At 40.6% G+C, this 14,389-nt stretch overlaps 1 protein-coding gene across 1 annotated transcript in view; it reads left to right on the top strand.

Moving 5' to 3' along the window:
- THEMIS (thymocyte selection associated) overlaps positions 1-9,352 on the top strand; it is a 103,531-nt gene extending 94,179 nt beyond the window's left edge. The window contains 1 exon segment of the mRNA XM_030556264.1: positions 7,166-9,352. Within this exon segment, the coding sequence (XP_030412124.1) occupies positions 7,166-7,185 (20 nt within the window). The 3' untranslated portion in view covers positions 7,186-9,352.
- Positions 9,353-14,389: the final 5,037 nt, after the last annotated feature.

Raw genomic sequence — 14,389 nt, 5'->3', positions numbered from 1 at the left:
CCAGTAGTACAATTTGTCTCGCTGTCACTGTTTAGAGTGATGCCTTTTTCAATAGACACCGAGTCATTCGAGCTGGGTAAAAAATTTTCACAATAATTTATTCACCAAAAAATGCAGTTTCAGTCAACCAAAAAGTATTTGCAAATTTGACACAGATGCACTGAATAGTTTTAGATGAAAAAGGTTTGTCCAGTGGTCGTGCTGCTGCCCCTGCCTCCTTTAGAAGAGGGTGCCCTGGGATATAGGGCAGTCTGGGTTGGATGTCTGCACTGCAACAAGGGGTGTAATTTGCAGCTTGTGTAGATGTACCCACGCTAGCTTTTAATGTAGCTAGCTTGCTAAAAATAGCAGTAAGGATGTGGAAGCATGAGCTAGCAATGCATGTATGTAGCAGGGGAGGGGGAATAGGGGCAGGCGGCCTTGTACAGCCTGCACTGAAGCCCATGCTGCCACATCTTCACTGATCTTTATAGCAAGCTAGTTACGGTACAGGTATGTCTGCACATGCTACAGATTGCAGCGCTGCTGCAGTGCAGATGTGGCTATAACCCTCTCCAGTTGAAACTGTTCTGCTTGGTATAAAATATTTGAATAATCACTGGCTCAGAGGACAAGTGTGCCACTGACCCTGTAGCTTGGTAGTCAGGGCACTCAGCTGGGAGATGAGAGATCCAAGTTCAAGTCTCTGGGCTAATAACTATTTAATCACTTATACAAAGTAGAATAGCTTCAATGGAGAGATTGAGAGACCTGCCCCAGAATGTCCCCTAGCCCAGCAGTCAGGGCACTCTCCTGTGGTATAGGAGATCCAAATTCAAATCTTTTCTGCATATCAGGCAAAGGGGGGAATTGAACCCAGGTCTTCCCACAGCTCAAGTGAGTGTCCTAATCACTAAAAGTATGTCTACACAGCAGCTGGGAGGTGTGGGATTCCAAGCTAGGGTAGACAGTCTCATGTAGCTCTGCTCAAGTGAGTGCACTAAAAATAGCAGTGTGGCTGTGGTGGTGGCTTAGACTAGCCACCTGAGTCTGGTCCTGCCACAGCCCCTGGTACATACTTGGACAGTGAGCCTGAGCAGCCACCATGCTGCTATTTTTAGCACCCTTTGTGGAGCAGAGCTAGCATGTGTCTGGTAACCCAAGCTGGGAATCACATCTCCCACTGCTGAGCAGACATATGCTAAAGGGCTAATGGTTATAAGAGAATTAGCTCTTCCTCCATCAGCTGTCTTGTGACTCTAGCCCTTCATATGCTTTGCTTTTTATTTTAAAAATGCCCAAAGACAAAAAGTTTCATTCAACTCAAAATGAAATTTTTGTGAACTCACAATTTGCTGAAATTTTCCAACATTTTTGTTCCATTGTTCAGAACTGCCAGTGAAGCAAAAACCCAGGTATTCACTCTGCTTTAAATGTAATACATAACTAAGCTTTGTAAAAAGCAGTAAACTTTTCGGCCCTGATTTTAATTTACACTAAGGCTACTTTCTGCTGCTCTGGCTGTGGGAAGGGGATTTAAAGCCGGAGTAAACAAGAATCGGGTTCTTACTGCTTAAAGCTAATAATAACCCCAAATTGTCAGTTCCAACTTAGCACAAATGGTACTTATATTGTTAAGCAGGGGTGGGGCTGGTGGAAAAGGTTACTGAGCTCCTCAGCTTCCCAACACTCTAATAACAACTCCTGATTTTTCCCTCTCTAAGTTTCCCTCTTAATCTCTCTTCCTGCCAAATCCCCCTCTTAACTCAGTAAAGGATCCAAAGACTAATTTTCAGTGAGGGTCCTAGGTAGTGAAATTTCTCCCACTGCAGCATGCCTGGGGAGGTGAACAGGATGCGCTAGTTGATATTCTACTCTTCCTCATAGCTGATGTTTGTATGTTGCAGCTTGTATCAATTCCCATGTCTCAAGAAAGCAACAATGAGTCCTGTGGCACCTTAAAGACTAACAGATGTATTGGAGCATAGGCTTTCATGGGTGAATACTCACTTGGTCAGTCGCAATACAGCTGTTAGTCTTTAAGGTGCCACAGGCCTCATTGTTGCTTTTTACTAACACAGCTACCCCTCTGATACATGTTTCAAGAGTGGTTTCCAGTCCTTTGCAGGCAGTACATGTGCTGCAGCTGTGGATCCATGTCTTTCCCTCCCTACCCTTGTGGCCAGTGTTCACAGAAGCAAATCCTCTTCTCCCTCTATGAAGGCATTGTGGGGTCTGTAGCAACAGATCATGTTCTCTTCCATCTCAAACTTCATCGCAGCAATGCCTCCAGGAGGACCGGCAGCAGGGACTTTGCAGCCTGCCTTTTCTTCCCTCTCATCAAAAGACTGTTAACTGAGATGAGCCATTTCTAATTCAGAAGGGGGCACCTGGTTTAAATTCATGCTGCTTCCCACTTGCCCTGTGCCTATGCCAAGAAATAAATTTTCATGGAGCATGAGAGAAGAAGAGCCAGGAAGCAGCAAGATCACAGAGATTGGAGTCTTCTGCATGCCCAGCAACCACAGCAGATCATACCCAGAAGGGTGGGGAAAAAACAAGCAGCTGTCAGAAGGAAGAGGGAGAGACTGAGGACAACACTGTAGTCCAAATCTACACTAGCCAGGGAATTAGTGCCCAGATAGCCAGAACAGGGTCAGTAATGATTCTGGCTAACAGGGCTGTACTGTCACATAGACAGGGCCTAACTGGACACTGTAAACAAGGGTTACACTGGAAAAGAAAAAATTTCTATTTGACTTCTTACCCATAAGTAACCAGGCAGAATGCAGCTTCAAGAGACAACATCTGTCTGAGGGCCTAGCCTCTAATTATGCCATTTACTGTTGAGTTGTCAGATCCTTCAAGCCTTTATCCACCTGCCCTTTAAACTCCCTGTCAACAGAGAAAAGGCTGCACTTTATTACTCCTCTTGTTTGAAGGCTTTAGCAAAACATGCAAGAAAAGACCTTTGCTGTCTTTGGGGAGATGGCTATCGGAGTCTTGGATTATGAAACAGTCCCATAAATGATCTTATTCAGAGGATAAAGGAGCAACCACCCACTCTAAGATCATTAGATAGCCAAAGGACATGTTGATTTTCTTCTAATTTTTTGGTCTCCTTCTGACATTCAGAAATTCTCCATTTGAGGTTTATATTAAAAATTTCTGCCAAGATTCTCTGTGTGCACATTTGTGTGTGCATTGGGAAATGTGGATTCGATTTGTGCATGTAAATCCAAGCTTTGGTGAGTACAAAAACAAACCTGAAAGACATTTGGCGCACCAGTGAGGACAGCTTAAGAGACTGCTTTTGGAAAAGTCTCATAAAATCAGGTCAATGGGCCATTCAAAACATAGATGAATTTGCTGCTTTGGCCTTATTGAGAACATCTCTTATAAGCTTTTTAAGGGGAAAAGATTTACAAGAATCAATGGTTTCCTGCATCTCTGCCAAAGCTTTAATTATCCGTCATATTGGTTACACCACAGGCCTGCTTCCCATTAATTTATACCATTCATTAAATTCTTCCTTTCAATTGTTCAGACATATACAAACAATCAGACTGAAATTCATTGGCGCAAATTATATTATAACAAAATAAAAGCAAACCTCAATAATTTAACTCTTGTCTGAGTTCAACCCTCAAAGAATGGATTTTAAATCAGTGTTTATAATCAGTTATTTAGTCGTGTATAGAGACTCCAACCAAGATCAAAGCTCCATTATACCAGGCACTATACCAATATATAGTAAGAACCAGTCCTTGCCCCAAAGAGCTTACAATCCAAACAGACAAGATAAAGAGTGAGAGGGGATATGGAGGCAAAGATACTTGCCCAAGGTTGCTGGTAGATTTGGAAACAGAACCCAGGTCTTGTCACTCCCAGGCGATGGCACTGTTTACTAAACCACACTTCCCTTCTATCTTTTGTACTAATTTTGATAGATTTTCTCTGGGCTTTCATATCCTTTTGTTCTTACACAAAGTGAAATTAACTATTTATTTTATTGCTTCACTGAACCTGGACCAGATGATAAAGGCCAAAATTTTCAAACTCGGGTACCTTAAATCAGGCATCTAAATCCATATTTAGGCATTCAGAACTCCTGCTTAAGTCATTGGTACTTGTGGGTTCCTAGCATCTTTGAAAAATCTCATCACTTTCATTTAGATTCTTAAATATGGATTTAGATGCCTAGTTTTAGTCATCCAAGTTTGAAAACTTTTTCCATTTGGTATTTTCTCTGCTCGCTGATGGGATGACTGAAGCTTTTAAATGAGAAAATAGTGAATGGTGCATATAGGAGGAAAAATGAACAGATAGGGATAGGGGTACTCACATACAAGTTGGGCAATGCAGGTTCAGTCCCAGGTTTGCCACAGGCTTCCTGTGTGAATTTGGCATGTTGCTTTACTTCTCTTTCTCAATTCCTCATCTGCTTTTACAAACAGGGAAGAATTCATAGGGGAAGTAGAAGTGAGCAGTGGCAACCTAGGAGGCAGTGACCATGAGATGGTTGAGTTCAGGATCCTGACACAAGGAAGAAAGGAAAGCAGCAGAATACAGACCCTAGACTTCAGAAAAGCTGACTTAGACTCCCTTAGGGAACTGATGGGCAGGATCCCTTGGGAGAATAACATGTAGGGGAAGGGAGTCCAGGACAGCTGGCTGTATTTTAAAGAAGCTTTACTGAGGGCGCAGGAACAAACCATCCCAAAGGGCGGAAATAATAGCAAATATGGCAAGCGACCTGCTTGGCTTAACAGTGAAATCTTCGGTAAGCTTAAACTCAAAAAGGAAGCTTAAAAGAAGTGGAAATTTGGATAGATGACAAGGGAGGAGTATAAAAATCTTGTTAGAGCATGCAGGGGTGTGATCAGGAAGGCCAACGCACAACTGAAATTGCAGCTAGCAAGGAATGTGAAGGGTAACAAGAGCGTGTCTACAGGTATGTTAGCAACAAGAAGGTGGCCAGGGAAAGGGTGGGACACTTGCTGAATGGAGGAGGAGACACAGTGGCAGAGGATGTGGAAAAAGCTGAAGTACTCAATGCATTTTTTGCATCGATCTTCACAGACAAAGTCAGCTCCCAGACTGCTGCACTGGGCAGCACAGTATGTGGAAGAGATGAACAACCCTCAGTGGTGAAAGAACAGGTTAAGGACTATTTAGAAAAGCTGAATGTGCAGATGGGTCCATGGGTCCAGATCTAATGCATGCCAGGGTGCTGGGGGAGTTGGCTGATGTGATTGCAGAGCCACTGGCCATTATCTTTGAAAATTTGTGGCTATCGAGGGAGGTCCCGGGCGATTGAAAAAAGGCAAAAATGTGTCCATATTTAATAAAGGGAAGAAAGAGAACCCAGGAAACTCGTGGCAAAATCATGGAGCAAGTCCTCAAGGAATCCATTTTGAAGCACTTGGAGGAGAGGAAGGTGATCAGGAACAGTCAACATGGATTCACCAAGGGCAAGTCATGCCTGACCAACCCGATTGCCTTCTATGATGAGATAACTGACTCTGTGGCTCTGGGAAAAGCAAGGGACATGATATATCTTGACTTTAGCAAAGCTTTTGATACAGTCTCACACAGTATTCTTGTATTCAAGTATTCTTGCTAGCAAGTTAAAAAAGTATGGATTGAAAGAATAAAGTGGATAGAAAGCTGGCTAGATTGTCGGGCTATCTACCTGTTTTCTATGTTAATTAAACATGGTGGAATCAAAACAATGGAAACCCCATTTATATACAGGGAGATGGGAAGCCCACAGGAAGGAAAGAACAGCATGAGGTCATCCTGCCTTTTGAAACAAGTTCATTGAACTTTGAAAGATAAAAGCAAGGGCAGAAGCTATATTTGGCATCCATCACAGGACAGATATGAGGAAACAGAGCTCTTGCAAGCTGAGAAAGATGGGTGTCCTTCAACCAAGGGGGAGTTTCTGGAACTGAATATAGGTGAGAAACTTGCTAAGGTTAAGATCTTGCACCTAGGATGACAAGGGAAGCCTTGTACTTTTGTGGAAGGTCCTGATTGTGGGAAAGTCAGCCATGTTTGGGAAAAAGAATAAGTGGTGAGAGAAACCAGCTTGAACAAAGCCTATATCTTGCTAGATTAAGTTTTAGAATTTTAGAAGCATATTTTGGTTTGTTTTACTTGTAACTCTTTCTATCTTCATTCCTTATATGTGAACTCACTTAATCCTATGTATATTTTGTCAATAAATTTAAATAATTTTTACCACAAACCAATTCAGTGCTGTGTTTAAAAGGAACCGTGTGTTCACCCCAGTTAAGTTAAGCTGTGATGTGCCTTTGTGTTTTTAGAGGAACAAGCAAATCATATAATTTTTCTGAACTATCCAGGAGAGGGCTGGACAGTACAAAACACACAGTTTTGGGAAATTCTGGAATTGGGAGTGTGCTGGTGTTATCCTGCAAGTAGTACCCAAGGCTGATGGAAGCTTGAGTGGGGCTGTAGATAGGTTGCTGGGGTCAGAACTGTTGAACCAAGGCTGTGTGGCACACAGGGTGTGACCTGTATGATGGTAGGCTAGTCCTGAGCAGCAGAGGGTGGGGGCTACAACAGCAAAGCTTTGTGAGGCACCCCAGGTTACAGGACAGGTGGTGACACAACCCCTCACTGGTCTGGATTGCACCTCGGAACATGACAGTGGGACACTCAGATACCATAGTAATGAGGTCATGTCTGGAAAATAAAAACAGATGGACAAAGAGGTGAAGTGACTCACATCATGGAACTGGTCAGTGGCAGAGCAGAGGATGGTGAAATCTTGGCCCTGTTGAAATCAACAAGGGTTTTGTCATTGACTTCAACAGAGTCAAGATTTCACCCAAGGTCTGTTGACTCCCATTCCTTTGCTTTAATCACCAGCCCACACTGTTTGTAGTTCCCATTCTGCAAGAGCTGAGTTTGCATTTTTATTAGTTCAGTAGAAGCGACAGGGTTTTGTCTCCTTAGTGACTGATCTGCTCCCCATCTGTTTTAAGCTAAATATCATTCAGTTACTGTCGTTTGCTAACTCTTCATTGACACACAACTGTTCACATAGCACAGCACTCATGCACCCACATGTTCGTTCACTGTGTCATTTTAAAACCAATATAAAAGACTTCCGTTTCAATTTCAGCCATTCATTTTCTTTTTTGTTTGTTTTCAGAAACCTCTAAAATGGAATAATACTGAAATTAACCGGAAATGACTGGATAACTGCATATATTATGTAATTAGATCATCCACAACTACAATAACAGATGAATCATGAAAGAAACACCATCTTCCTTCTATCTCATGGAGAGCATTCAAGGCTGCAATTCAACTACACCAAGCCCCATAGAAACTAAACTACTTTCACAATCATAAATAAACAGTCATGCACGCTAATGGTTCCCTTTGTAAACATGTATTCACAAATTCATATAATTATACCAATTAAAATCCAATTTTGCCTTCTCAGTGCACCCAAAACACCCATTGATTTCCTAGGCCACTGTAGGGCACTTACTCCAGGCCAATTCCTTATTCTAAAGTGTCCTATAATTGCAAATGTTTTGAGGAGAGAAAGTAAAGTAAGTCCTTATTTAACTAAACAATTGCAAATGCTCCAGGTTGAGTTTCAGGTACGGTGTACTGAAAATTACAAGGGTCAGATTCTGCCACCCTTTCTGGTGCTGCGTAGTATCTTACTGTGCAAGTAGTACCTTGCTTCATAAGTAATCCCACTGAAATCAATGCAACTGCTCACAGAGTGAAATACTTCCCAGTGTGACTAAGGATGGCTGAACCTGGCACAGAATAAATCATAGTATTTTGGGTTAGGTTGTGTCCATACTAGGGATAGGAAGGGCTGATCTTGTGGGGTCTGAGTAGGAGCCACTAAGAATCGTAACCTCTTTGTTCAGGAAGAGATAGTTGCTCAGTCGGGGAGTAATTTGCCAAAAAGAGAACAAGGAAGCACGGGGAGGGATGAGAGCAGGTGGAGTCATGTCTCCGTCCTTCCTGTGCATTGTGAGGAGGGAGCATGCTGCACTTTTAAAAAGTTATGTAGCAAATTGCTCTCCCATTCACACCCAATCACAACTGGGTCAGTGCATCTTCACGCAAACTTTCAATGGGCTTTGCCAAACAGGAGTCATTAGGTCTTGATTAACGCTCCACCTGTTAAAGGGTATAGCAGATTCTTCATATTTTTCAAAAATTTGCTTTAAAATGTTTTCCTTTTTAAAAATATTTTTGAAAAATGAAAAATAAGTGGTTAGACAGTTCCATAAGAGGTGAAGGGTTTGCTGGATGCAAAACCTATCTGATGAGCATCTGAGGTACATTCATTGGTATTGTGGAAATAGCAATTATGGTGGGTATTTCTGCTTATTCAGATGAGGATGCTTTTAAATTTAGCTGTGAATGTACAAGCAGTGCCGATATGGGAAACATACATGCTGTACTCTCATATTACAAAGCAACAAAGCACCAAAAATGCCTACATCTTTTCTCTGTGAATATTTTTGAAGAAAAAATCCATACGATATATAGTATACCCTGAATTGGTGATAGGAACTCCATGGAATAGTTAGTTACCTCTATGGTAAATTCATTTAGGATTTCTTTGCACTGTTTTACATTAATTTAATTAGGATAAATCCTTTTCCTTACTATAACCATTGTCTAAATTAGTCCAATCAATAAACAGTACTTTGTATACACATGTTTTTATGCAACATTCGGAATATAAATAGTTAATGAGGGATAGTTTTGTCTGTGTGTCTGTTGTATGTATGCACCCACCTTATCTGTCTATTGTGTACATAGGATTAATTGGGTAATGTGACCTGTGAATGTATTGATATGCCTCTTTGAATAGATTGCACAAAAAAACAATATTTCTCTTTTTAGTAGGTGAGAACAGTCCAGCTTGTAACATTGGCAAACCCATTCGTCTGCATAAATAAATGTAGTTCATGCTGTATTTTACTAGGCTATTGTATATGTGATGTTGCCATTCAGTAGGTGGTTTAGAGATGATAAGGGATCTATTACTACTAAATTCTCCTTTAGCTCAAGTGGCAGAGGTCTGTGTTTTTGGAGTTAGAAGGACAAATACAATAAAACTCAAGCCTGTAAGTTGCTAAGTGCCTCCTAAGAGGTGTTGGGTACCCTCAACTGTTGTGTGTGCTCAACTCACCACAGACTCAAGCTGTTAATGTGACAATTGTAGGCTTATTTCACAGCACACTAATATATATACTGTGGTCTCTTTTGTAAAAATGAAGTCTCAGTGATATTAGCCCTTACTATAGCACAGGGGTTGGCAAACTTTGGCACGCGGCCCATCAGGGTAATCCGCTGACGGGCCTCGAGACATTTTGTTTAGGTTGACCATCCACAGGCATGGTCTCCCACAGCTCCCAGTGGCCGCGATTTGCCATTACCAGCCAATGGGAGCTGTGGGAAGTGGCAGCCAGCACGTTAAATAATAAAATAGTTGCCTTGTAAATGATTGGCATAACCCCTCACACACATTTGCTAGTTTAAAGGCTTAATTTATTTATTGTTAATGAGCATTTCCTTCCACTGCACTCTCACTAAGGGCCTATCCTCACATGGAGTTATCAGAAACAGCTATTCCTGAATAACTCTACATGCAGATGCCTTTATTCAGGAATAGGAATGCCTTGGTCCTGTTTGGCTTAATCCGGAAAGTGCATTAAACAAAACAGGGGCAGGACAGCCTTATTTTGGAATAAGAGTGTCCGCACATAGCTTATTGTGTAGACAAGCCCCTAGACAGCATTTCCATGTGGATAATCAACATGCACATTTTCCATACGTTCCGCCTTTGTGCTTGGAGAAGATAAGAAAAACCTTTCTCCCAGCATTCTTCTTTAAACGCCCAAAAGCCTTTTGTTTAAATACAATGTGCTTCTTCTTTGTGTCGGACAAATCCTTATCTGCAACACTCCTGGCAAGGAGTGCTGCTGTTGATGCTTGTTATCCCGCCACTTAATGCATTTGTTGCTTTAGTTACCTCTTATGTCTGCCCAAGTGCTATTTTAAATTTTTGCTTTGATGCCGCTCTTTGCAAGTATCTGACATGGTGTTAAATACTTGCAGTCTTCAAAGAGAAACCAAGTTTGCTTTCAAAGATTAGAAGTGGGGTGTCATGTTTGTTGGGGGGGGTTTGGGAATTGCTGGGCTGCCGGCCTGTCTCCCAAAGCTCAGGAAGGACTAGCACCAGGCCAAGATTCTGTTCAAGTCCTTCCTTCAGGGTACTGTTTAATCTTCAAACACAAAATTCACCAACAAACACAAAGACAAAGCGGGTACCCAGAAGCCTTTTGTTTCTCTCTTTACCCCACCCCCTTTCAATTCCAGAGTCTGCCACAGAACAGGAGCCAACTCCTTCCTGCAGAAACCCCTTCAGCTGAGCTTGTTCAGTCCTTTACAGGAATCCCCTCACCCCTTTCCCTCCACCAGGCCCAAACACCCATTTTTAAAGGGATTCGGCCTAACAATACGGCTGGTTGACCCCATACGTCTTGGCCCTTAAAGTGGGTGACCATCCCATTCCAGGAATACTTTTGTGTTTTCCAGTGATAGATTTGCCTGTTCAGCTCTTCCCCCTTGGGTTTCATATCTCTTCTCTCTCTCTCCACAGGTTACCCTTTCCTGTGTAGCCCTTACTTCCTCTGATGAGGAAAGATGAAAAGAGTTAAATCAATATGTGGAACATGGCCAAATGGTGACTCAGACCCTGATCCTGCAAAGACTAATGCACATGTTTATCTTTCTGCCTCTGAGTTCACCTGGATGTGGGAATGTCTGCAGCTGCCTTAGCAAATAGGTGCCAGCTCAGGCTTAGCCTCAGATAAGTAATAGAACTGGCCTTTGCTATTTTTGAAAGTCTTGAGAAACAAATTTTTGTGTCCTCCTTTTTGCATAAATGTACGTGATTCCCTCATAATCCCACAAAGATGTACAGAGGCAGATTAAACGTTCTAGGAAGAGTTAGTGAGATGGTTCTATGCAGTACACTATATTTAAATAACTGACTTCCTACTTGCTAATATCTAACCTAAGTCTCCTTTGCTGCAGATTAAGACATTTACTTCTTGTTTTTCCTTCTATAGAGCAATTGATCACAGTCTTCTTTATAACAGCCCTTAACATTTTTGAAGACTTTTATAAGGTCCCACCTCAGTCTTCTTTTCTCAGGTTAAAAAACTGAGCATTTTTAGTCTTTTCTTCATAGCTCAGGTTTTCTAAACCTTTTATCATTTCTGTTGCTCTTTCCTAAAGTGTGGTGCCTGGAGTTGGACACAGTACTCCACCTGAGGCCTCACCAGTGCTGACTAGGGACAAATAGTTCCTGTGTTTATTCAACACTCCTGTTAATACACCCCAGAATGATATTCACCTTTTTAGCAACTGCATCGCATTGTTGACTCACATTTAATTTGTGATCCACTATAACTTCCAGCTTCTGTACAACAGTACTACCACCCATCAGTTTCCATTTTATGATTGTGTGTTTGATTTTTCCTTCCTAAGTGTAGCACTTTTCACTTGTCTTTATTGACTTTCACCTTGTTGATTTCAGACCAATTAATTAAGGTCATTTTAAATTCTAATCCTATCCTCCGAAGTGTTTGCAACGTCTCCCAGCTGGGTGTCTATAAATTTTATAAACATACTCTCCACTCCATTATCAAAGTCATTATTGAAAATATTGACTAGTGGAGGATCCAGAACTGACCCCTGTACGGGTTCAGTAGATACACCCTCCTAGTTTGACAACAAACCATTGACAACTACTGTGAGTGTGGTGTTTTAACCAGTTGTACACCCACCTTACTGTAATTTCATTCAGAACTCCTTTCCTTAGTTTGCTTAGGAGAGGTGAATCCTGCTATTTGTTCCTTTCAATTATAGTAATCATGTTACATCTATTTACATTTTCAAGTCTAATTTAGCAAGAAAAAGAGCAAAAAATGCAGTTTTCTTTCTTTCTTTCTTTCTTTCTTTCTTTCTTTCTTTCTTTCTTTCTTTCTTTCTTTCTTCAGAAAATGAAGTTTGCTGAGTCTGATTCCAGAGGCCAGCTTATACAAGCACCATTCACTCCTATCTCCCCAGCCTTCTCCTGCGCATTGGTCAGTATATACCCGAACAAGTGTTGAGGATTGTTTGCAGAGGGAGCTGAGAAACAGTGTTAAAGATTTCCCACAACCACTGTGACTTCTGTCCTGCTGAAGGCCATAGATCAGGAATAGGAGAGTTTTAAATATATATTTTAAGGGAAATACATTTTTAAACTAAACTTTATACTCAAAGTGAGCCATCTTTTGTCACAAACATGAACACCTAAAATCAGAAACTACTGTAGAAAGCTAAACCCAAAAAGCATAACAATGATCCAAATTCTGAAGGCTGTCTGACTAGTCCTTACTCAGGCAAACCTCTGTTGCCTTCAGTGAGAATTTCGCCAGAGCAACCACAGACTAAAAAGGAAATAAAGATTTGACCCAGTAAGGATACCCCCCTCAAAGTAAGTCAGTGAGGCTTAATATGGATTCAGGTATCTATCTACACAGAACTCATTGCAGGATCAGGACCTAACTATTGTCAGTTTAAATTTGTGAGCACCCAACAATTATTTTTTGTAAAAGAGGAATTGTTCAACTCAACTTTGTTTTTCAAAGTGCTGAAATTGCTGATTGCCATTTAAAAATTATTAATTAATGTAATCAATATATGTAAAGAAATTACTGGTTTATAAAAAAGTATTCTACAAATACATTCTAATTGCAATTCGTAGTTATGCTCCTTGTTGATTTGTCTGGACATTTGTGTTGTCAGCTGTTGTTTTTCCCAAAGACTCCATGGGGATGTAGCTAATTTAAACACAGAAAAGGTCAAAATCTTTTTCAAACTTTTCTTGAACACAATTAGCTTAATATTTTAACAGGTGGAAGCTGTAGTAATTACTTTTAGATTATATACAAAATCTGTTGAAGTATAATTACTCTGATCTATGAACCAGGTAATTAAGGTAAAAACTCCTTAGATATTTTCTTAGACCTCATTAACCTATTTCTTTTGAAAATGCTTGGATAATGACAGGACTCATTAAAGCACATTAAAAGTTTATCCATAAAATGACACTGAGTAATTTAAATCTTTATCCTGGGACATTAAAGGACAGAATAACATTGAACTGCTCAAAATACTGACAAGTCTTTCTTGATTTCCAGTACAGACTTCATACAAATTTGGAAGGAAATTGGCCAATCGAACTGAGCAAGTGGGAAGGGTGCAAGAGCCCTTTTATAGTGGAAAAGGGCTGGAGCTGGGGTGAGAACCTCACCCCTGGTGTGTCTGGCAAAGATTTTGCCCTTTGTACATGAGTCAGGTGATGACGTTCCAGTCAGATGTCACATGTTGATTATTGGGTTGCTACTGGGTTATCGATTCTATATGATTATGGGCTTGATACATTACTCATCAAGTAGTTATGGCAAGACACACAATTACATTAGGAGCATTGAAAAAGCTTCAGGAAAAAGGTTAGACATGTTTCTATTACATTATGTAGGATTTAGATCGCAGAAGTGATATACGATATAGTTTGTAGCTTTTTAGACTTGAAATTAATGTCCTGAACATGATACAAAAATTATCCTTTTTGCTTACCAATGAATGATGTGTTGAATAAAAGACAATCAAAGTGTGTTGCCTTTCATTTTTCATTATATAAAAACATCCGCATATTAGGAATTTTTTCAAAATTTTTTTTACAAAAAAACAGGCTCAGCTTGACCTCTAAGTTGCTCTGCAGGAAGGTCACCCACAACTTTTTTGTTAGCTGTTGACATGGAGCTATTCAAAATGCAGGACCAGATTTTGCCCCCTCAAATGGTACCAATGGGCTATTTTTTAGGGTTGAGCTCATGGATTAATAGGCAAAATAAATGAAATATTCAAAGTCCTTGTTGGTCCTCTAGCAGTAGCTGGATTATGCCAGAGAATAATATCAATGAGAGCTACAGATGTCTAGCACCATTTAGGATTTGACTCCATGTTATGAACTGAGGTGTTTACATGATGCAATACAGGAGATAGATGATTCATCTGCTCAGTATTTAAATTGAAAGGGCTGGAAGTTTCAAACCTAATTGCTGCTGTCTTGTAAAATCTGGACTCTGCGGTAGCAGAGAAATACCAATTCAGTACATCATCTTTGGATCTCAGATTCAAAGAGCAGTTCTAGCTGATTGTCCTGAGACCATCAGAGACCAGACAAACTACATATTTAGCAAGACCACCGACTACAGAAAGAGAGACACAGTCAGATTGTAATTGGATTTTATTTTATTTTTCATTAATTATA

This window comes from Gopherus evgoodei, chromosome 3, assembly GCF_007399415.2.
Source record: "Gopherus evgoodei ecotype Sinaloan lineage chromosome 3, rGopEvg1_v1.p, whole genome shotgun sequence".
NCBI lineage: Eukaryota > Metazoa > Chordata > Testudines > Testudinidae > Gopherus > Gopherus evgoodei.
This window is presented reverse-complemented; position numbering and strand designations above follow the sequence as displayed.